Raw genomic sequence first — 24,762 nt, 5'->3', positions numbered from 1 at the left:
TAATATAGATGGCAGCTGGAAAAATCATACAGAATAACATGGCGACCCTTCAGGTAAATGGTTGATTATGCAAAGCATGTTCGCACTACGTCTTCCATAGCGAGAGCAGCTCTTTGCGGAATCTTTTCCCTTCAGAAAAAAGAAGGGCGTCCCATTTAGGGGACCTTATAATATTCTCATATCGATATGTATGTAACATCTTGAAATGATAAAGGAATACATGCTTTAGTGGCCATTACCATTGATTCCTGTACTAAGTCTTCCAGTTTATGTACGCTGGTTGATTTGTCACAGCTATACTTCCTCAATATGGAATCTTTTAGGGTCTTCAGATATTCGGTGGCATCTTTGGCATCACTGAAATACTACAGTTCAAAAGAAACATAACAGTATGTTATATACAAGTCATCACTGCAAACCTGGAGGGGTGATTCTGGAACAGCAGTGATCACACATTGAAATGAATAATGAATTCTCTGCAAATCAGAAGTTTTACTAAATTCAAAGTTACCATAAAGGCTCAATTCCTACTGTACTGGGAATTTGTATCACACAAGCTCAAAAAAGGTATTAATGTGCTTTAGTGAGGCCATGCAGAAAATAACATATGTAAAATAATGTAGTGAAATGCTCAGATCCATTTTACAATCAGGTCATCACTTAAAAATTGCAGCATAAGGTGGTGAGTAGCAGGTCCATTTCTTCCCTACAAACACTGACATGGAACTATGTGGCTGTAATATCATGTGGGTTCTATATTGCTCATGTATTAAGAGCCCAAATGAACACAGTCAGGTTCATGAGGTCTAACTGGAAAATGTATGCATGACCATTGTGAGGAAGAAGAACCTTGAGGATACACACGTATATAAAGTATAGACGAGAGGTTAGGTGTCCTCACAGCTTAGACAACTATCTTCACCATCCCCCAAACGCACAGTCTGGCAAATTGTATATGTGTCAGTGTAGAGAGGAGAGAAAACAGTTTTCAGACACAACTGACACTGTCTTATCTACCCAAGAAAAAGAAAGGATTGGGCATTTGAATTCCGAGGAAAGTCTGGAGACCACCATACACTTTAGATGGTCAGCTAACCTGCCCAAAATCGGTGGGCTTGGATTACTTTTTATCTGTATGGGGGTCTATATTTAAGTAAACAAGACAATATATATATTTTTTATATGGACAACCCTTTTCCATATACTTTATTATGGCTAACACAATATTCATCAGAAAACTACTACCACAAACAATAATTATGTCTGCATAGTCATGGCCATCAAAAAGGTGGTCACCCATCCTAAAGCCTGTTAATGAAATTAATGACATACCTCGAAGTAGACAGTGTTTTGCCGTATATGTTGCTCTACACAACTGCACAGCTGCAAAATCCAGTTCCACTGTGTCTGCATAGCGGCTTTGTAGGCCTAGAGGTAGGAGAGACGCAGCTTATTGCGAGGCAGATGGGCACAGATTTGTGACATGTTGGAAGATAGGCTTTCTAGGCTGGGTTCACATGAGCATATGCAAAATCACATGTTTTACGTCCAGAAATAATGATTTCTCATTGTTATCAGTGTGTCTGGTTTCTGTACATCTCTATGTAATCCATATATCCTTTCTGGCGATCTGTATGGCGCCCATTTTTTGCATGAACAATTTCATAAAAAATAAAGAACAAATACAGTTTTCTATCTTGATAATTTTAATGTATCCACAAAAACGCGTGACGTACTGACGGTGACCAGTATGTGATCCACTTTTTATTATGTACCCCTTGACTTATAATGGGCAAGTCTGATCCAGAATATGGGTCAAACTAGGGAGTATTACACTCAGACCATGGGTCATTATGTAAATTACCACACTGACTAGCATTGGCCAGTGTGCTGTCCATATGCTACTTGTTTTGCACACAGCACTTAATACGCTGGGTCTGTACGAGCCCTAACACTCAGCGCCTCATGTCATTTTGTAAAGACACTTGTGCTTTTTTTAATTTCTTCCACCAAGATCAGGGTGCCATCAGAAGTAGAGCGAGATTTCCACAAATCCACAGCTAACCCACAAGTGCATGTGCTGTATTGCACTGGGTGAAATTCATGGTGTCACATTTCCAGCGGCAGAGTAACAGATTGGGTCATTCTGTTTTTGGAAATCTCATCCACATCTCAGACATTCAGAGTTTATTCTGTGGCAATACGCCATTTCCAAACTGACCCCAAATCTCCATAAGTTCTAATGGAATACTCAGCAAATCCTTCATATTAAACGTAAGGTCGTATTCAGACTACTGTGAAAATGAATCCACCACTAATGAAACAATCTTGAAGAATCCCACTGACTATTTGGTCTGTTACGTTGTTTTTATTGGATGGAATAGGGCGTCATGCTTGGCTATTCTTGCTGTCACTAAGTAAAGGAGACTGTGGTCAATTCTCTAAAGGCAAATTCAGTCCAAACGATCATCTGTACTGTCATAGACATACGTGAGACCACCTATGATTTCCAGAATACAAGCCCAATAAAGAACAAACTCACTTGATTCTGTCCTGAAATTGATTTCAGTGAAATTCAACGATGGTCAGATATTACATATTTCTACTATATGAATTTGTCATGTGTCTATTACACAAGGTACTGTGTGTTATTTGATGTCCCTGATATAGAAAGAACATAATACAGACAGGCTATGTAGTTGAACCACGTCCCCACCACTTATTAGCAGCTTTCTGCCTATGCACAGGAAGCTCCCAATTAGTTATGTGGTCAGGGTTATACAGCGCTCAGAGAACTGATAGATCTGCAGCAGAGATAACAGAGATTGTATCAAAATGACAGCAAACAGCCTAGTAAGAGATACATTGCTGGAATCAGGGTCTCTGACCCTACATAATGCTACTGACAGATGAGATAGCAAAAACCTGGTGACAGATTTCCTTTAAAGCATAGTAATGCTCAGTTAACGAAAATATAAGGAAAAATGTAACATGAGAAAACCAAGATACTATTATAGTACACTGAAAAATGAGGAATCGCTGAACTCACCTCAATGGTGGATCTGGCCGGATGATTCTGGAGCAGCAGCTGTTCTGCGGTGTCTTGCACAGACTTAATGACTTCTTCTTTATGGTCAAGTTCCCTCATTAAATCCTTTATAAAAAGAGATCAAAGATATTTGATAAATTTTCATTCATTTGATATGTGTTAGGTAATGTCAGTGCCTACACTGGATGCTGTGGACTCTTAGGGTATGTGTCCACGGGCCGTATTACATCCGGATTAGCTGCGGATTGAACGCTGCATACAGCCGCAGCATGCAACCCGCAGCGTCCAGATGTTACAGCATAGTGGATTTTATGAAATCCCATCTCCACTATGCGTGCGAACAATGCGGCCCTGCATTTCCGGACATGCGGCGCATCTTTTTAGAGCGCAGCATGTCTGTTTACCTTGCGGTGACGCTCCGTCACTGCAAGGTAAATCACAGGGTCCTATGTATGGGGTGCGGAGATTCCGGATGTGTGCAATGAACACATCCGTAATCACCACGCGTACAGAAGGGGGCAGCGCTTTGGGCGGAGCGGGGTTTCCGCTCCGTCCAAAGCGCAGTCATTACGGAACGTGGACACGCAGCCTTACAGAGCCTGAGCAGGAGGAGGCTGGGCTGCAGTAGGAGAGCAGTGTCCACATGCAACACACACACCCAGCAGTTCTCTCGCTCTGGCTCGGCTTCATTCTGCAGTCACTTTAGCATTGATGTTTAGATTGCAACCAGGGTGACTTGATAATAGTAATATCAGACAATTTCCTTAGCTACATTAACTGGCTGTTGGCTCTATACTGCTTTGAAGTGGACACTTACGCCATGATAGTCCTTCTTCGATGGTATGTTTTGGTTTCTATCACTCCAATCATATGCCACCTCCTCCTCTTCCTTTTCATTCAGCCATATTAGTTCCCTTGTGGCTCTGGTGACAAAACTGTGGAGGGATTCCAGGTGCTTTTGTCGGCTTCTTGATTTACTCTAAAAAAAAAATACATGAAAGGAAAAAAATAACAACATATTACCTGAAATGTCTAACTTTAAGCAGTTCAAGAACTCTTGTCAGTAACCCCTGCCATGCATAGCCCAGCTTCCTGTTTGAAAGCTGTGAAGCGTCACTAAAATACATATTTGTTTTTTTTTTGTCTTTTTTAATATCTTTATGTATTTTTATACATTGTGCCCTCTATAACATTTCATGGACATTCTAAGATTGCATTATTTTATTTTCTAATGTTTATTTCCCCTGTAACTGGGACTGAAACATATGCCCTAGTTACAGTGGAATACAGCAATTCTTAATTCTCCTGACATGTCTGTTTAAGTAAATATTTGTACACCCCGTGAAGTAACAAATCTGGATCACTTTTCAGTTGAACAATGCTATATGTGGTTACTCTTGCTACTTATCCTAGAAATGTATGAATAAATAAAAAAACCAAGGTCCCCAGACAATAGGGTGTCTCCCTATATTGTCCGCACTGATAGGCCAGCGTCAGGCTGGATGGGGACACTTCACTGACATGGGGTATGGTAACACTCAGTTCTTACTTTATTCATATATTTTTAGATTGTGAGCCCCATCGGGGACAGTGATGATAATATGTGCAAACTGTAAGGCACTGCGGAATATGTTAGCGCTATATAAAAATAAAGATTATTATTATTAAGATTATTATTATTTTAAGAGGAATAACAGTGAAACCTCACAATGCAATACAGATCTAGGAAAAGATGCTCCAGAAATGTCAGTTCATGGGCAACGGTTTACTAAAGCATAATGTTATAGGAGATCTGATGGGTCCTCTTTAAAGGTGCACGCCATTGATTTTTTTTTATTTCTCCCTTTGATAACAATACTATGTATTCGTGTAATGAGTGCAGTAACATACTCACTAGTCACTGTTCTCATTGGCGCTTTGTTCCAGCTTTACTTGACCACATCTGTGACCTTCAGAATCACACAGTGTCTGCTATGCGGAGCGGAGGTCACTTTTCACATTTTTACAATGCCAGTCTATGAGACACAGAACGAGGCTAGAGTGTCTTGCTCTGAGTCTCATAGACTTGCATTGCGAGAGTTATCTCTGCTCTACACGGAAAACACGGTATAATCCTGGATGTTACAAATGCAGTTACATGATGCTGGAGCAGACCAGAGTGCTACTGAAAAAAGCAGAAGATGGTGACCGGTGAGTATATAACTGCATTCATTACACATACACACATCATGGCAACTAACGTGAGGAATAAGAAAAAACACTAATGTGCTGCTTGAAGTTTTGGATTTGGATTAGTGATGAGCAAACAGGCCATCCCTACATGTTGTGCAGCTGTTGAACAGCCATGAGACATGCAGCTGCGGCAACTAGAACATAGTATTCAAGCACAGCGAAGATACTCTACTAGCACACAAGCATGCTCAGATAACACCTTCCAACCGCACATTCAGCGTCTCCCACTCTGACACTACCTCCTCATCCCACCCTCTCTCTGTTGGAGTCCCTCAAGGCTCTGTTCTAGGACCCCTACACTCTCTATCTATACACTTGGCCTGGGACAACTCAAAGTCTCATGGATTCCAGAACCACCTTTATGCTGATGACACTCAGATCTACCTTTCTGGCCCAGAGGTCACCTCTCTGCTGTCCAGAATCCCGGAGTGTCTATCAGCTATATCCTCCTTTTTCTCCTCTCGCTTCCTCAAACTCAATGTGGACAAATCTGAACTCATCATCTTTCCTCCATCTCATAGACCTTCCTTACCTGACCTATCTATCACAATTAACTACATCACGCTTTCCCCCGTAGCGGAAGTCTGCTGCCTCAGAGTAACTCTGGACTCTGTCCTGGTCCTTCAAACTGCACATCCAAGCTCTGTCCACCTCCTGTTGTCTCCAGCTCAAAAATATCTCCAGAATCCATCCTTTCCTCAACCGTCAATCTACTAAAATGCTTGTGCAAGCCCTCATCATCTCCCGCCTTGACTACTGCAACATCCTTTACTGTGGCCTCCCTGCTAACACCCTTGCACCTTTCCAGTCCATCCTTAACTCTGCTGCCCGACTAATTCATCTCTCTCCTCGCTACTCCTCCACTTCCCCCCTCTGCAAATCTCTTCACTGGCTCACATTCCCTCAGCGTATCCAGTTCAATTTATGAATACTGACCTACAAAGCCATCCGTAACCTGTCTCCTCCATATATCTCTGAACTAATCTCCCGATATCTTCCCTCACGTAATATCCGTTCCTCCCAAGACCTCCTTCTCTCCTCCACACTTATTCGCTCCTCACCCAACCGCCGCCAAGACTTCTCCCGAATATCCCCCATCCTCTGGAATTCTTTGCCCCAACACGTCCGACTATCAACCACATTCAAATCCTTCAGAAGGAACCTGAAAACCCATCTCTTCAGGAAAGACTACAGCCTGCACTGCCTCCTCATCACTACCGAAGCTACCGCCTCACCAACACCGGAGCTCCTGCAACCCTCAACCTATTGTCTCCTTCCCCACCATCCTGTAGAATGTAAGCCCGCAAGGGCAGGGTCCTCGCCCCTCTGTATCAGTCTGTCATTGTTAGTTTGCTTACTGTAAGTGATATCTGTTATTTGTATGTAACCCCTTCTCATGTACAGCACCATGAAATCAATGGTGCTATATAAATAATAATAATAATAATCATAGGACGTTCGCTCATCACTAATCGTGATGTGCAGATATGATGGATATCATATATTGAGTCCTAACCAAAAATGTCCAATTCAACAAAAGTTTTGAAGGTTGCTATATTACATCAACGACCGCCGACAATAATTACACGCTAATAACAATTAGTGTTCAAAATGAGAAACAAGAGTCATGTTGCAATACACTGATGATCTTCATAATGGATGTAATCGTCAGGTAATGCTTTACTTGCTGACAAGTAACAATTTTAGGAATTAGGAAACAGGAGATCATTCATTATCCTCTGTCTGAACTACAACACCTCTCATGCTCACTGATTACTGACTGATCAGAATAAACCTAGCAATCACCGTACCATCAACTTTGAATATGAGCCCTCAACCTTGCTGAGAACATCAGAATAAGAACTTTTCAGGGGACCTGACATCTGGAGCTGCAAAAGAAAGAGAATAATAAGAGTATCCGACAATGTATACATATGAAAGAACAGAAATATGTATCCTAAACTGTAGAAACTATCTACAAAGTCATATATGTCCATATTGCGGGGCAGTTTTGACTGTTCTTATCTTAATATATCCGCCCATTTTACTGTGACGCTTGGCCCATGCTTCGTTTAATTACTTTGTTCCACCAGGCCGGTATATACCCAGCCGTACATTAGCGATGTAACAGATAATAACTCCACGGAGGCTTTGTAATAACAAAACCAAATACTTTCCCAGAACAGCAGAGCTATTCAAGGCTCCAGGTAACATAATATATACAACTATGTGCTGTGTTATAACCAGCGGCATAATATGCGTACACTGTAATTACATTTCACAATCTGCTAATGTTACAATTGAGAATGTCAAGCAAGCACAGGCATAACATAAGCTGCAGGGAAGGCAAAGGAATTAAGTGCTGAGGTTCAATGTTCTGCTTATTAGATTCTGTCTGGCATGGCAACAAACTGCAGAACTTTTTCTTGGGAAACATATATATATATATATATATATATATATATATATATATATAAAGTATATTAAATATATCAGTATGTATATATAAATATACACCTTCGGCAAAAATTAAGAGACCACCACATCAAAACCCTGTAATGGGCAGCCCAATCTCCACAACTGAACCCCATTGAAAACCCCTGGAATGTAATCAAGAGGATGATGGATAGTCACGAGCCATCAAACATAGAAGAACTGCTTACATTTTTACCCCAGAAGCAGCGTGAAAGACTGGTGGAAAGCATGCCATTTTGACCATTTTTCTTTGTCAGAAAAAAAATGCAAAATGTATTTCTATGAAATTCGGAGACATGTTGTCAGAAGTTTATAGACTAAAAGAACAATTTACATTTTACTCAAAAAATATACCTATAAAGAGAAAAATCAGACAAACTGAAAATTTTGCAGTGGTCTCTTAATTTTTGCCAGAGCTGTATATATAAAAACACACACACATTTTTGCCATATTGACCAATATCATTTTGTATACATATATATTTGGAAATTGTTATGAACTAATACTAATAATTGTAGAATATTCATACATAAATAAACCAATACCTCGCTCATTTTTGCCTCTTTAAGACTGGTTTCAAACTCTTCAATGCCCCCATGGAAATTTTTGTGATTCTCTAAATGCATTTCAATGCTGGACAGATCTGAGCCCCATTCTCCTCGGTCTAGTTGTATCTGTCAAGGAACATTAATAGGTTTGTCATTACACCTTCACTCATTAGTTGATGAACATCTGAGCAGAATGTTAAACATTGGTTGAAGACGGCAAGTTTTCCGCACTGACAGTACGGCAAGGAGGAAGACGTATACATTGGGGCCACACTGTTTGGTATGCAGAGAAGATTCCATATTCCATGGATAGAGTCCAAAGACTTTACCTGCATTTCTTCCACCCAGCTGGAGAGGTCTTGAACAAATTTAACATTCACTTCTTCCTCTGGCAAATTTTGATCAGCAAAAGACGATTTTAACAAGGGTTTCTTCACTTGCATGAGCTTGAGAGACTGTAAAGCGTTTGAGTTCATCCCACTTGCATAGTTTTGGATTAAACCTGGGTTAAAGTTTGGTGTAAACGTTGGTGTCATAGGAGTCAAATGTGAATTAAAGCCATGAGACATATTGGCTGTAAGGCTGGATGGCAGACCAGAAGCAAGATTAGGTGGGAGAGCAGGAGACATACTGCCAGATATACTTGGAGCCATGCCCGTTGGTGACATTGGTGCCATATTGTGGGACATTGCAGAGTTCATTACAGGGTTCAAGCTTTGTGAAAATCCTGAGTTTAGGCTTTGAGAAATTCCTGATAACATAAATTGTGTCTGATCAGAAGCAATCATCCGTCCTTTGCTGTATAACGAGGAGTACTCATTTCTCAATCCCAGTAGTTCATCCCGCATAGAGGCAACCCTGCACAGAAACAGCAATAATCAGTTAAGCATGAAGAAAAAATACTATAATGATACTTTCTACATTTACAGGTAAGCATCTTTACCTCTGCACTAACTGGTCTGCTTGATAATACTTCCCGTCCACAAGTGCTTGGACATCCACAAGCTGCTGCCGCAGTAGATTTTCACACTCGATCAGGTAACCTGCAATCTCTGCTTCATTTTGAAACTGGATCCCAGATTCCATCCGTTTAGTGTCCTACAATAGCGAACACAGAGCTCAGACACGCCAATACATTTTTATCATAAGTAACCGTGATTAAATGGTTAGACTAATACTAAGTGTCACAAGACTAGAATGCGCATAAATCTCAAGGTGTAAAATAATCAATGATTCTAAAATACAATGAAGTGTCGTCAGTCAACTGCTGGAAAGTGTCGGGAACACTCACAGCTTGGAGAGCACTCCGAGCTAGTATTAGCTTGTCTTCACATCCGAGACTGTCTCTCTGCACTCGGACTGCAATCTGTTGTAACATCTCTTGCCTAAAAGCAAGCAAATAAGACAAAAATTACAACAAAATTCTGAAAAACAAATTTAGAAGTATAAGAATGCTTAAGCAATACATTTGTTGGTGTGTGTACGAGAGTGTGGGTATATATATATATACATATATATATATACATATATATATGTATAGTGTATGTGTGTAATAATAAATCTGTGTGTGTATTTATAGTATATATATATATATATATATATATATATATATATATATTTATATTTCACATAAATGTACAGACAAATTTGTGATTCTCAAGAAATCTTATACTCCTGCATACTCATAAATATATATATATATATATATATATATATATATATATATATATATGTATATTTTTTACAGGTTTAATAGATACATAGTAACACATACCTTGTGCCGCCCGACTGTTCACCACCAAAGCTTATATATGAATTTATCATTGTAGGTCCACAGTGGACTGACAGTAAGTTCTCATTGGAGCCGACACTAGTTCGACTGCTCCCCGTGAGTACAGAGTCACTACTGTAGTAGCCATAACAGGTGCTGTTCATTTTTATACTGCTGACCCTCAATCACCCATCCAAATTGACAGTATGATAAAAGATAAGAGTGAAAAAACCTCCAGAATGTACTGCTTCCAGGAACTAAAATATATCCCTACTGGCTAAGAGTACCACTAGCGTCCTTTCTTAAATAGGCTCTAACATGTAGATTCAAAACCCAGCAAATAATGTTCACATTGCTCTTCAAAGGATTTTGCCTGCAGCCATATATACCAGTTCGAGTTTGCCTTTCCTCCCTAGCTTTAACACTGAGCAAGTTTGGGCTTATCGGCTTCATTTGGGCGTCTGTGGGAAATGGATATGCCAAATATTTCAGTTATTCTCAATCAGACAGTCCCAAGTCTGTGTTAATACACCAGAAATGTTTACATCCCAGAGCATCAAGAGCAGGAAACAATTAGCATGCACAACAAGCGCACAGTTTGGCAAAGTAATTGTTGCAGCACGTTGGACAGAGTGAAAGGTTTCCAGCTAAGAAGTTAAAATCACTCAAGTTTTCAATGCTTAGTAGAAAATCACATCCAATGGGGTCCTGATTTCCTTGTGAGGATCCTCTTTGTAGCAAGAGTGTCATGGTTTGAACACTTTGTTCTTTCTGTAATGAGCTCTAAATGCTGGAAACATGTGCAACTCTACTATGTCCCCAAGCAATCACAGAGGCCACACAGACTCCATGGACAGCGTGTCTCACACACATCCAACTTGACTCTATGAAAAAGCCCTGAAAGATCATGAGTAAAGCATTTTGGAAGAGGGAATAAATTTAATATGAATACATTGGAAAATTGCCTAACTCAATAAAGAGGGTGTCTCAAGTTCTTAAATGGTTAAAATTGCATATAAAAACAAGTTACATTGCAATTTACCCCTCATTAAAAATATTTTACACACCCAAGAACAGAGAAATGTTTTAATTCTATAATGTACAGCTCATTGCCTAGGTTACCAGCCACCCTGAAGCTTTACAGTGGCCGGTTACCTAAGTAAAAAGTACACTGTTCTGCCTGGAAGCTCCATGCTTGGATACGACCAGCTTCAGTTCCTCTGAGGTTCTCCCATGCTGCAGAGGTAATGCTCCCTCTGCAAGCTACATGGAAGACAACTCAGTTGAGGCCAGCAGAGCAAGAATGCCACCGGCCTTGCTGTTACTCGTCAGGATCGTACTGCCCCTGCAGTTTTAGTATCACAGTAGTCTTCATTTAGAGACATTAGTAAACCTGCGAAGAACTGCATTCCAGAAGGTGATACTGTATACTAGATGTGATACATATGTTATTTATAATACTTGCTTTCACACTTTACATTTCCGTGAAGACAGCATAATAGTGTATTAAGCTCTTTTCTGCATACCTTTCAATTTCAGGCCTAATTGCTTTCTCCCTTTCAAACATAGCGATGATTAGCTTTCCCCATTCTTTTTCTATGTCGTTTGGATGATACCCCGGAGAAAGCTTTATGCGTCCAAATTCAATCCAAGCCTTAAATTGAAAACAAGTTTTAATGTGAAGTGATTCACTAATCCACAAAGATATTGCACTTAAGCATACTTTCCAAACTTACTTCCAGCAATGAATACAGGTGCTTAATCTTTTCTTTTTCTGTTTCCTTTGGTGGGATGTCTTTCTCTTTAAATTGTAAGTATTGGTTATAAAGTGCCTGCAGAGATAAAACAGAAATCAAGGAAATAAAAATAGTAGAAAGAAGAAAAATATACATTAGGATGATAAAAAAAGGTTTATGAATTTAGGATTGATTACAACACCCTCAAGTGACCGAAATGGCTGCCTCACACTGGATGCATGAAACTGTTTATTTGTTGGACAAGAACCTTCTCCTACCCTTTGGGTTCCATATTCTCAATAATGGCTAACTAACGAGCGAGCAGATGAATGTGGGGGAGGGGTGAGGAATGGTTCCTTATGACAAAGACATGTTACATTCCCACCTGAACCTGTTCCAGCTACATCTGCTTATGTCGCCAGGCGCAACCGTACTCACTTTGCAGACTGTGTTGTTGATGGAGGAGGTGTCATGAGTGGGTGCGTGTGCCATTGAGAGGCTCAGCAGGTACAATCAGCTTCACGCTTTGGGCAAAGGGGCAGAATCACACACTATTTAAAGGGATTTGCCAATAAGTGGTCCAGGATGGCCACCGTCACATATTTCAGCATGTCTTAGGCATGCTGAGGATGGGTCTCAGCCTAAAAAAGCACTATTCAGGACAGGTGTTTTTGAGTGATGTTAGAGCAAGTTCCTGCCAGGCTGAGCAGCAGCATGGTCAATGAGTAGAACTTATCTTCTCACTCGGCGTCGAGGAAATCTAATACTGAGAGCACTTATTCACATAGACATATTGTATGTCTACACATTAGTTTGTGGGAGTGGACAATCTGTTATATCAGAAATATACAGTCATTGCCGAAAGTGTTCGCACCCTTAAAAATTGTTCCAGAAAATGAAATATTTCTCCCAGAAAATTATTGCAATTACATGTTTTGTTATGTATGTTTATTTCCTTTGTGTGTATTGGAACAACAGAAAAAAAACAGGAAAAAAGGGCAAAATGGACATAATTTCACACAAAAACCCCAAAATGGGCAGGACTAAATTGTTGGCACCCTCAACTTAATATTTGGATGCACACCCTTTCGAATAAATAACTGCAGTCAATCAGTTCCTATAACCATCAACAAGCTTTTTACACTTCGCAACAGGATTTTTGTACCACTGTTCTTCTGGAAACTATTCCAGGTCTCTCATATTTGAAGGGTGCCTTCTCCCAACAGCAAATTTAAGATCTCTCCAAAGTGTTCAATGGGAATTAGATCAGTACTCATTGTTGTCCACTTCAGTACTCTCCAGCGCTTTGTTTCCATCCATTTCTTGGTGTTAATTGAAGTATGTTTGGGGTCATTGTCCTGCTGGAAGACCCATGACCTTGGACGCAAACCCCACTTTCTGATACTGGGCACTACATTGTGACCCAAAATCCTTTGGTAATCTTCAGATTTAATGATGCACTCAATGCCAGAGGCAGGAAAACAACCCCAAAACATCTTTTCTCATTCCATTTTCGGCAAATAGTAGAATGATTTGCTTTAACAAAAAGGTCTATCTTGGACTCATCTGTCCACAAGACGTTTTCCCAGAAGGATTTTGGCTTAATCAAGTACATTTTGGCAAATTACAAACTTTTTTTGATGCCTCTGTGTCAGCAGTGGGGTCCTCCTGGGTCCCCTGCCAGAGTGTTTTATTTACCGGTAATTCAAGTGTCGATGGATAGCTCGCGCTGACATTGATGCACCCTGAGCCTGCAGGACAGCATGAATTTCTTTGGAGCTTGATTGGGGCTGTTTATCCATCATCCACACTATCCTGCGTTTCAACCGTTCATCATCTTTTCTTTTCTGTCCATGTCCAGAGATGAGCTACAGTGCTATGAGTGGTACATTTTTTGATTATGTTGCGCACAGTGGACAAAGGAACATCATGATTTCTGGAGATGGACTTGTAACTTTGAGACTGTTTATATTTTTAAACAATTTTGGTTCTCAAGTCCTCAGATAGTTCTCCTCTCATCTTTCTATTCTTCATGCTTAGTGTGACACACACAGAGACAAAATGCAAAGATTAAGTCAACTTCTTCCCTTTTTATCTGGCTCCAGGTGTGATTTTCACCTGCTACTTGACACAGGTGAGTTTTAACGAGAATCATATGCTTGAAACAAACTTGTCTACCCACAATTCTTGAAAGGTGCCAAGAATTTTGTCCAGCCCATTTTGGGGAGTTTGTGTGAAATTATGTCCAATATGCCTTTTTTTCTGTTTTGTTTGTGTCGTTCAATACACACAAAGGAAATAAACATGCATAAAACAAAACATGTGTAATTGCAATACTTTTCTGGGAGAAATAATTCATTTTCTGGGAAAAAAAAATCAAGGGTGCCAAAACTTTTGGCCATGACTGTATTAGAAAACAATGACATGTTAATGTCCCAAAGCACTGACTTGGTCAGAATAAGAACAACATGGTATATATATAAGACTAGGCTTTACCTTTAGTTCTGCAACGGTATTTGGAAATTTTCTGTCAGCCATTAATGTTACATGGTGCCTAATCCATTGGATGAGGTAATTCACCATATTCTGATATTCTATCCACTTTACTTCAACATCCTAAAACAAAGAAAACAAATAGAAGCAACATTACATCCTGCCCTATAAAAGATTAAAGAGAAAAGCATGTATGTTTATGGTGGACTGGGGAGTGATCAAATAACATTTAGGCTATGTGCGCACAATGAGTATTTGCTTGCAGAAATTTGTGCAAGGTTTATGTATCTCTTGGCAGGAAAAACGCTGCAGCAAAACCGAGCGTTTTTGTATGCATTTTTTTCATGCGTTTTTGTACAGCAATGAAGGCTATTTTGAGCTAAATATATTTTTAAAAAAATTTGTCATGTAATTTTTTGGTTCAACACCACCATGCTAATGCAGTGGCATCAGGATAATGGGATTAGGGCATGGTGTCAGCAGCTGTCAATGACACCTAGCCTTAGGGTACCGTCTCACATAACGATTTACCAACGATCACGACCAGCGATACGACCTAGCCGTGATCGTTGGTAAGTCGTTGTGTGGTCGCTGGAGAGCTGTCACACAGTCAGCTCTCCAGCGACCAACGATGCCGAAGGCCCCGGGTAACCAGGGTAAACATCGGGTTACTAAGCGCAGGGCCGCGCTTAGTAACCCGATGTTTACCGTGGTTACCAGCGTAAAAGTAAAAAAAAAACAAACAGTACATACTTACATTCCGGTGTCTGTCCCCCGGCGTTCTGCTTCTCTCCACTGTGTCTGTGCCAGCCGGAAAGCAGAGCGGTGACGTCACCGCTGTGCTTTCTGGCCGGCCGGCGCTCACAGTGCAGAGAAGCAGAACGCCGGGGGACAGACACCGGAATGTGAGTATGTACGTTTTTTTTTTTTACTTTTACGCTGGTAACCACGGTAAACATCGGGTTACTAAGCGCGGCCCTGCGCTTAGTAACCCGATGTTTACCCTGGTTACAAGCGAACGCATCGCTGGATCGCTGTCACACACAACGATCCAGCGATGACAGCGGGAGATCCAGCGACGAAAGAAAGTTCCAAACGATCTGCTACGACGTACGATTCTCAGCAGGGTCCCTGATCGCTGCTGCGTGTCAGACACTGCGATATCGTATGGATATCGCTGGAACGTCACGGATCGTACCGTCGTAGCAACCAAAGTGCCACTGTGTGACGGTACCCTTAGGCTTAGTAATGAAAAGGTATCAGCCCGACACCCTTATTACTAAGCCGAGAAGTAAACACAAACACACACAAACACACATATACACAAACCTACGCACACATTGTCACCAGCTTATGTAGGAGCGTTAACAGAACGAACATACATAGGCTGTTACTAAAATGCAACTGTCAATTTAAAGAACAAAAATGAAAAAAATTGTGTGGTCTCCCACGTAATTTTAATAACCAGCAGAGGGAAAGCCGATGACTGATATTAATATTCTTGTAAGGAGCCAATAGCCATACAGGTTCCCAGGCTATTGATATCAGTTCACAGCTCTTTGCTTAGCCTTTACTGTCTAGTTTACAGTGGGACCCCAGAAAAAAATTAACATAGGGTCCCACTATAATCTGACCAGCAAAGGCTAGGCAGACCGCTGCGGGCTGATATTAATAACCCAGGAAGGGGCCATGGATATTCCCTCCCAGACTAAAATATTATCTCTCCGCCACACCAGAAAAGACGCATCTATAAGATGCGCCAAATCTGGCGCTTAGCCTCGCTCTTCCCACTTACCCTGTAGCAGTGGCAAGTGGGGTTCATATTTGTGGGGTTGATGTCACCTTTGTATTGTCAGGTGACATCAAGCCCACAGGTTAGTAATGGAGAGACATCTATAAGACACCTATCCATTAATAACTCCATAGTGATATTGTATAAGACACACACACACACTCAGAATAAAGTCCTTTATTTAAAATAATGACTCCTTTAACCCCTTTCTGACCTCGGACGGGATAGTATGTCCGAGGTCAGATACCGCGCTTTGATGCAGGGCTCCGGCGGTGAGCCCACATCAAAGCCGGGGCATGTCAGCTGTTTTGAACAGCTGACATGTGCCCGCAATAGCGGTGGGTGAAATCGTGATTCATTCGCCGCTATTAACTAGTTAAATACCGCTGTCAAACACTGACAGCGGCATTTAACCGGCGCTTCTGGCCGGGCGGCCGGAAATGAGCGCATTGCTGACCCCCGTCACATGATCTGGGGTCAGCGATGCTTCTGCAGAGTAACCATAGAGGTTAACCATAGAGGTCCTTGAAACCATTATGGTTACTGATCCCGGATAGCTGTGAGCGCCACCCTGTGGTCGGCGCTCATAGCACACCTGCAATTCTGCTGCATAGCAGCGATCTGATGATCGCTGCTATGTAGCAGAGCCGATCGCGTTGTGCCAGCTTCTAGCCTCCCATAGAGGCTATTGAAGCATGGTAAAAGTAAAAAAAAAAGTTTAAAAAAATGTGAAAAAAGTAATAAAAATATGAAAGTTTAAATCACCCCTCTTTCGCCCTATTCAAAATAAATCAATAAAAAAAAAATCAAACCTACACATATTTGGTATCGCCGCGTTCAGAATCGCCTGATCTATCAATATAAAAAAAGCATTAACCTGATTGCTAAACAGCGTAGCGAGATAAAATTCTAAAAGCCAGAATTACGTTTTTTTGGTTGCCGCGACATTGCATTTAAAATGCAATAACGGGCGAACAAAATAACGTATCTGCACCAAAATTGTACCATTAAAAACGTCATCTTGGCATGCAAAAAATAAGCTCTCACCTGACCCCAGATCACGAAAAATGGAGACGCTACGGGTATCAGAAAATGGCGCCTATTTTTTTATTTTTTTTTCTTTTTAGCAAAATTTGGATTTTTTTTTCACCACTTAGATAAAAGAGAACCTAGACATGTTGGGTGTCTATGAACTCGTAATGACCTGGAGAATCATAATGGCAGGTCAGTTTTAGCATTTAGTGAACCTAGCAAAAAATCCAAACAAAAGAACAAATGTGGGATTACATTGTTTTTGCAATTTCACAGCACTTTTTTCCCATTTTCTAGTACACGTCATGCTAAAACCAATGATGTCGTTCAAAAGTACAACTTGTTTCGCAAAAAATAAGCCCTCACATGACCATATTGACGGAAAAATAAAAAAGTTATGGCTCTGGGAAGAAGGGGAGTGAAAAATGAACACGGAAAAACGGAAAATCCCAAGGTCATGAAGGGGTTAATGAATCTAAATTAAACCATACCACCCGAACGCATAATCCACCAATGTCAACATCTCCTGCAACAAAAATAAAATAATAACCCGCAATATTCCTCACCTGTCCACAGAAAATAATCCAGTGTCCCACAACGATCCTCATGACTTTGAGAGCAGTCACTGATGTGACTGCTCTCAAAGACAGCCGGCGATACACTGACACAGAAGGCAATCGCTCCCGCAGTGTATCACTGAGCTGCCTTGAAAAAGTTCTCACGCAGCGGTGCTGTAAGTGACAGCACCGGAGCTGATCAGCTGATGAACTCCGGTGAACTCTCTCACGGCAGCTCAGTGATACACTGCAGGAGCCTGAGGCTACTTTCACACTAGCGTCGGGCACTGTACGTCGCAATGCGTCGTTGTGGAGAAAAAACGCATCCTGCAAAGTCGCCCGCAGGATGCGTTTTTTCTCCATAGACTTTTATTAGCAACGCATTGCGACGCAGTGCCACACGTTGCAGCCGTCGTGCGACGGTTGCGTCGTGTTTCGGCAGACCGCCGCCACAAAAAAACGTTACATGTAACTTTTTTTGTGCGTCGAGCCCACCATTTTCGACCGCGCATGTGCGGCCGAAACTCCGCCCCCTCCTCCCCGGACCTTGCAATGGGGCAGCGAAAGCGTCGTAAGACGTCAGGCATTTTTTTCACAGTATGCGTCGGTATGTCGCGCCGACGCAGCGCAACGGCCCCGTACCGACGTTAGTGTGAAACCAGCCTTACCGCCGATAAGAACCTCTCCGCCGGTGTTTCTCACGCTGTCACACAGATGACAGCATAGGAAGCACTATAGGAAGCCGATAAAAACACAAACAAAAACTCAACAAATTCCCAAACATTTTTATACAGTTTTTGCTGTGGATTTGACTGACTTAATTAAAGTCAATGGGTGAAAAACGCTGCAGAAATGCTGCACTAAAAATGCACTGCAAATACTCAAAGGGAATTTACTGATCATGTGCACAACACTTCAGGATTGTCATTGAATTAACTTGCGTAAGGATTCCATAGCGTTTTTGGCTCATTTCCACGTGGAAAAAACACTGCAAACATGCACTGTGTGCACACAGCCTAAGGCCTCGCTTTCTCTATGAAAATGCCTGAACAATGCAATGCAGCTCTGATCTTTCTCTTAACCATGTGACAACAACTCAGACTAGTTGATTTACTCCGAACCTTCTGTGTGGCCAGAATTCACTTTCTCAAAGACTGGACCGCGACGCCCATCGGATCGGACCGCCCCTGGGTGAGTATAATCTAACCTCTTTTTCTCATCTTTCAGGTTACATCGGGGTGGGCTTATCTACAGCATTACAGAATGCTGTAGATAAGCCCCTGATGCCGGTGGGCTTAGCTCTCTTTTGATTTTGGGGGTGACAGGTTCCCTTTAATCCATTGCTTGTAAAAAGTTGAAAATATATGTGTCATTACATGTCAGGGAGCAAACATCCCCTGCACGCCTGACACAGATGCCTATGAGTATGGACATAAAGTCCGAAACGCGTCAGGCGTGCGGGGGATGTTTGCCCCCTGACAAGAAATGACACGCATGTTTTTAACTTTTTACAAGCAATGGATTAAATAAAAAGACTAATTGGTATTTTTATGGGAATCACCTGGTCCTGGTGTTTTGTCTTTGCCCCCATCTAAATGCAGCATTTGTGTTTTTCTTAATAAAAAAAGGTGAAAAAATGTTTCAAAATAGAGCACAAGTTCCCAGTCTCAGTGTATGTCCACCATTGGTAAGAGAAAACAGAATTTTCCTGGCCTAGATGGGTCGTCCAGCAAAACCTTACACAGTATTCTAAGAAAAACACGCTCCTAATATTCCCAACATAACCGCTTAACCCATTTCTTAAGTGGAATCTCTATTATATCGCTATGCAGAAGTATTGCATTTGTGAGTTATATCACCTGTTATGCTGACAGTGAAAAACTCAAATAAAAAAAGCCTAAAAGCCTAAAAGTTAGAAAAGACGTGAAATCCACACTACTTACATTTGCACTAATTCCTTCCCCTCCGTCTGGTGTCTTGGGAAAAACATCATACATTGAACTAACATAAGTAATTACTGACTTTTCATCTGGAGAAGAAACATCTACATCTAAGAAGAAAAAAGAACAATGAAAATATTTGAGTGTTGCTGTTTTTTCATTCTTATTATTTATTGTTTGTTGAGCATTTTCTTATTAATCCGTAAAGCAGCACTGCAGCGTCTTTCTTTATTCCAGAGCTGGAGTGGTGCAACTAACGTTCCCTGACTCTAGTATTATACTCATCAGCCACCATCTTCAGCTCTTACTGGCGACACTCCAGTCCCGTGCCATCTTCTGACCACAGCTTCTGACTGACCAGAAGTCAGAGGTAATGGTCACCAGCTCTCAGTGCAAGTCTATGAGAGCAACGTTCTGTTTCTCATAGACTTACATTAAGGTGTGACTTTAGCAAACACTGCAGTGATCCAGCAGGTCACAAACTACTGGAGACTGACCAGAGCAGCGCCAATAACAGAAGAAGATGGTAGCTGGTATGTATAAGACTAGGAGCAGGGAACTTAAATTGGTGGCACCATTCCAGCTGTAAATGTAAAAAATAGAGTTGTCTGGAGTGGTGCTTTAATTTATTAAGAATTATATTGTACCTTCTGGATCCAACAGTCTGGTGACCCCCAGTTTTTCAGCTACATAAAAAGCATTTTCTAAGTTTGTAGTGTTGCTTTGAACAGCAACGGTATCCATGTCAATCAGGTCCGGCCTGAAAAAAGAAAAGTAATACAAGGTACACTAATAAATGTTACATACTTTTATCACAAAGACAATAGACATTCCTTCTATTTTTACATTCTTAGTATGGCAGCAGAGTCAAACCACGCAAAGGGGTATTTCCATCTTTTACAATTATGTAACATACATGGGACATGTCATACATGTATAATAGATGCTAGTCCCACCACTGGTACATGCATCTATGTTGAAGGAAGTCCTTGTATGGGAATTCCGATCACCTTACCACTGACAGCAGCACGTGCAGGACCCCTTCTTGACATTGGAGGTTCCCACGTCTATTACACATTTATGGCACATACAATGGATATGCCATAAATGCATGAGACGGGAATACCCTTTTACCAAGCAGTAGTTATCTTAAAATTGCGATTACTTAAAGCACCACTGCAGTGTTTTTCCTTTTAATTTCCGAATTTCAGTGGTATCACTAATCCATGTTCCTTGTCCCCTAGTGATATACTTAGCAACCACCGCCTTGAGCTATTCCCAGCACCACTCCGCTCCCAATTGCCATTTTCTAACCACAACTTCTGACTGATGAGAAGTCAGAGGTAACGGTTACAAATGCTCAATGTAAGCCTATGAGACTCTCGGTCTGGCCTCGTTATGGCTCTCATGAACTTACATGGACTAGTGACCTCTGGCTCGCCCAGCAAACACTGGATTGATCTGCAGGTCACAACCTGCAGAAGACCAACCAGAGCGGCGCCAATAACAGATGAAAACGGTGGCTGGTGAGTATAATACTAGGGTCAGGGAACTTGCATTACTGACAGTACTCCAGGGGTAAAATAAAATACAAATGTTGGAGTGGTGCTTTAATATGTGATTACTATGTAATTTTCTCTAGTCTAATACACTTATCTTACAGTTTGTCCAGATATCAGTAATAATGACAAGTCTCTTGCAGCAGCTGTACAAGTTACATGACAAGGTCTAAACAATTAGAACATATGAGTCTGGAATCTGCCCTTCAGGACACCCAAAGGACAGAACTGGAGGCAAGAAACTACAAATAACACCATTAGCGGTCCGCAAACCGTCTAAATTGTGACAGAAAGAGTGTAGAACATTACATTAGGAGTCCTGATATTAGCAGGGAAGGAGTGGCTAAAGTGTATGGGAGCGTTTTATAATATTATGTGTTATTTTCAGGTCTTTTTGATACAGTGTAACCTGTATCACACTTGAATAATGTTCTCATTGCTGATAAACTCTTTGGTCAGCATGTCCATCAGAACTGACTGCAAGAATTATGCAGTGTGCAAAACTATTCATGACTGCAAAATGAAGGTAAACACAACCAAATCTCGACAGAGCAAAAGTCATCATACAGATATGAACAGAGGCTAAACAGGTTGTCTAATAGTTAAGTATGACATTTCTTTTTTAGGCTGGGGCTCTGGTCTGAATCCCTGAAAATGGGATTAAGAACTGACCCCAATGGAGATATTAATTTCAATAAGGCAAACAGATGATCTCCTTTTTTAATCGGACGCAATAATGTAGTATTCAGACAGTATTCTTGGCTCACATACAGTTCTGTGCAAAGGACACAGGCAGGTGTACAAAAAATGCTACAAAGTAAGAATTAGGCATGTGTAAAAAATATGTTGCAAAGTAAGAATGCTTTTAAAACTATAAGTATTGATAGTTTATTTTTATACATTAACAAAACACAAAGTGAATTAACAAAAGAAAAATATAAATTGAATCAATATTTGGTGTGATCACACTTTGCCATCAAAACAGCATGAATTCTTCCAGGTACACTTACACATAGTTTTTGAATGAATTTGACAGGGTGGTTGTTCCAAGAATCTTGGGAGCTCTAACCACAGATCTGCTGTGGATGTAGAGGAAGTTTCTGCAATATGATCTCAGACAGACTCGATGTTAAGACATATGTATGTTCGGATCGTTGTCCGAGTGCAGAATAAACTTGGAGCCAATCAGACATCTCCCTGATAGTACTGCATGATGGATAAGTGTCTGCCTGTATTACTCAGCATTGAGGACACTATTTATTCTGACAAAATCACCAATCCCATTCACTAAAATGCAGCTCATTTACAAGGAACCTCCACCATGCTTCACTTTTGTCTGCAGACACTATTGTACTGTTCTCCAGCCCTTCAGAGAACAAACTGCCTTCTGTTACAGCTACATATTTATAATTTTGACTCATCAGTCTAGAGCACCTGCTACCATTTTTCTGCTTTCCAGTTCTGTTTCTTTTTCAAGCACTGTCGATTCGCTCAGTTTAGGTTCCATGTTGAAGGTATGGGTTTTGGCAGAAATTATTCCAATCAGACCACTTATGGCAAGACTTTTCCAAACAGTAGATTAATTTACTAGTCTCCCAATGGTTGCTGCCTGTTCTGAGGTGATGGCACTTTTGAAGAAAAGTAATCATGATTTGTACTATATGTGCTGCAATAAATTTCCCTGGCCGACCTGTTGTGAACTCTGTTTCCGGGCTCCCTCCTGTGGTCATGAGTGGTACTGTGTGAGTTCTCTCTTTGGGCTCCTCCTGGTGGCTTTTTTTGTTATTTTGCAGGTTTCTGGCAGGATCAGCTGTCTCGTCATCTGCTAGTTATGTTTCCTATTTAATCCACCTGGTCCTTCATTCCTTGCCTGTTGCCGTTGTATTCAGTGCTATTCTGATTGCTCCTGTCTACATCCGTTATCAGTCTCTCCAAGAGAAGCTAAGTTCTGTTTGCTTATTTTTGCTCATCTGTGTTCAAGATGTTTCCTAGTATATGATGAGTTTTTGTCCAGCTTGCTAATATGTGATTTCCCTGCTTGCTGGTGCTCTGGGGTGCTGAGTTGCTCCCCCCACATTGTTAGTTGGTGTGGGGGTTCTCGCATTCTCTGCGTGGATATTTTTGCATAGGGTTTTTTACTGACCGCACAGATCCCTTGCTATTTTCTGCTATCTAGCGTTAGCGGGCCTCATTTGCTTAACCTGTTTCATCTCTGCGTCTTTTCCTCTTAACTCACCGTTATTATTTGTGGGGGGCATCTATATCTCTGGGGGATTTCTCTGAGGCAAGTGAGGTCTTTACTTTCTCTTTAGGGGTAGTCAGTTTCTCAGGCCGTGAAGAGACGTCTAGGATTTCAGGAAACGTTTCACGGCTGCCTATAGTGTGTGCGGTTAGGATCAGGTTTGCGGTTAGTCCAGTTACCACATCCCCAGAGCTCGTCCTATTATTTTCTACTTAGCTGGTTAGATTTGTGATCCTAAGCCACTAGGATCATAACACCGACCACAGTTTCTATGCTAATCAACTTTATCCATCTTTTGGTGTCCTCAATGTTGAGAAATATAGGTATATACATATTCATAATGAAATACAATCAGAGTGGCATCTGATTGGCTTACAATTATTCTGCAGCAGGACAACAACCTGAAGCATACAACCACTGTAATTAAGAATGATCGTTAGTGCAAAAATGGACAATGAGACCTGGAAGCGATGATATGGCCTCTACAGAGCCATGAACACAACATCAACAAGTATGTCTGGGATTACATGAAAAGAGAGAAGAATTTGTGCAATCCTATATCCACAGAAGATATGTGGTTAGTGCTCAAAGATGTTTGGAAGAACCTCTCTGCAGAGCTCCTTCAAACAACGTGGACAAGTGTGCCTAGAAGAATTGATGCTGTTTTGAAGGCAAAAGGGGATTCACACCAAATATAGATTTGATTTAGATTTCTTTTTAGTTCGTTCACTTTGCATTTTGTTAATTAGTAAAAAAAAAAAAAAAAAAAACTACTATTTTAAAGCATTCTCACCTTGCATCATTTTCTCTACACCTGCCTAAAACTTTTCACAGTATTATTTTATAAACTGCGACTTCCTACTCAGCCGTTTCTAAGAATACTCTTACATATAGAGGTCCTATCTCATCTCCAATCCAAATAACTTCCACACCACCACAATATGCAAGATATATCACATGAACACTTCTAGTTTCTTGTTTCTTTTACAAAATGCTTTTATTCAAATCCAAATTTAACAAATCTAGCAATGTGATAGATATAGCCAAACAGTTCACATCTAGAGCACTTAATGTCTCATTTGCATATGAATTAAAATGTTGATTTCTCAAGAATGTAGCAAGGGATAGAAGCTGTAAAGTTGTCAATGGATTTAGCCTTCGAAGATCTGCATCACGATATATGCAGTATGGAGGTGGTGATAGAGGAGGGAGTTGATCTTACTTAGAGATTCCCTTTAAAATATGACCACAGGATCAAGAAGGCAGAGTTAGATTAAGATAAGGTGAGGGTCATCCCACCTCCATAAAGAGCCTTTGCTATTAAGACAAACGCTT

At 40.9% G+C, this 24,762-nt stretch overlaps 1 protein-coding gene across 2 annotated transcripts in view; it reads right to left on the bottom strand.

The window, feature by feature from the left end:
• Positions 1 to 24,762, bottom strand: part of DST (dystonin) — a 745,723-nt gene that overhangs the window by 310,660 nt on the left and 410,301 nt on the right. Inside the window, exons 10-23 of one of the 2 annotated variants that reach the window (XM_077290007.1) lie at positions 20,274 to 20,386; positions 19,630 to 19,736; positions 14,309 to 14,428; positions 11,813 to 11,908; positions 11,603 to 11,730; positions 9,597 to 9,690; positions 9,249 to 9,403; positions 8,635 to 9,163; positions 8,303 to 8,431; positions 7,093 to 7,170; positions 3,867 to 4,028; positions 3,050 to 3,154; positions 1,333 to 1,428; positions 240 to 365 (exon numbers count right to left, since the gene is read on the bottom strand). In XM_077290007.1, coding sequence (XP_077146122.1) covers positions 240 to 365; positions 1,333 to 1,428; positions 3,050 to 3,154; positions 3,867 to 4,028; positions 7,093 to 7,170; positions 8,303 to 8,431; positions 8,635 to 9,163; positions 9,249 to 9,403; positions 9,597 to 9,690; positions 11,603 to 11,730; positions 11,813 to 11,908; positions 14,309 to 14,428; positions 19,630 to 19,736; positions 20,274 to 20,386 — 2,038 coding nt within the window. Of the gene's footprint in view, positions 1 to 239; positions 366 to 1,332; positions 1,429 to 3,049; positions 3,155 to 3,866; positions 4,029 to 7,092; positions 7,171 to 8,302; positions 8,432 to 8,634; positions 9,164 to 9,248; positions 9,404 to 9,596; positions 9,691 to 10,079; positions 10,328 to 11,602; positions 11,731 to 11,812; positions 11,909 to 14,308; positions 14,429 to 19,629; positions 19,737 to 20,273; positions 20,387 to 24,762 lie in introns of those variants that run through there. The other variant, XM_077290008.1, reaches the window with a different exon arrangement.

This window comes from Ranitomeya variabilis, chromosome 2, assembly GCF_051348905.1.
Source record: "Ranitomeya variabilis isolate aRanVar5 chromosome 2, aRanVar5.hap1, whole genome shotgun sequence".
Classification (NCBI taxonomy): Eukaryota; Metazoa; Chordata; class Amphibia; order Anura; family Dendrobatidae; genus Ranitomeya; species Ranitomeya variabilis.
This window is presented reverse-complemented; position numbering and strand designations above follow the sequence as displayed.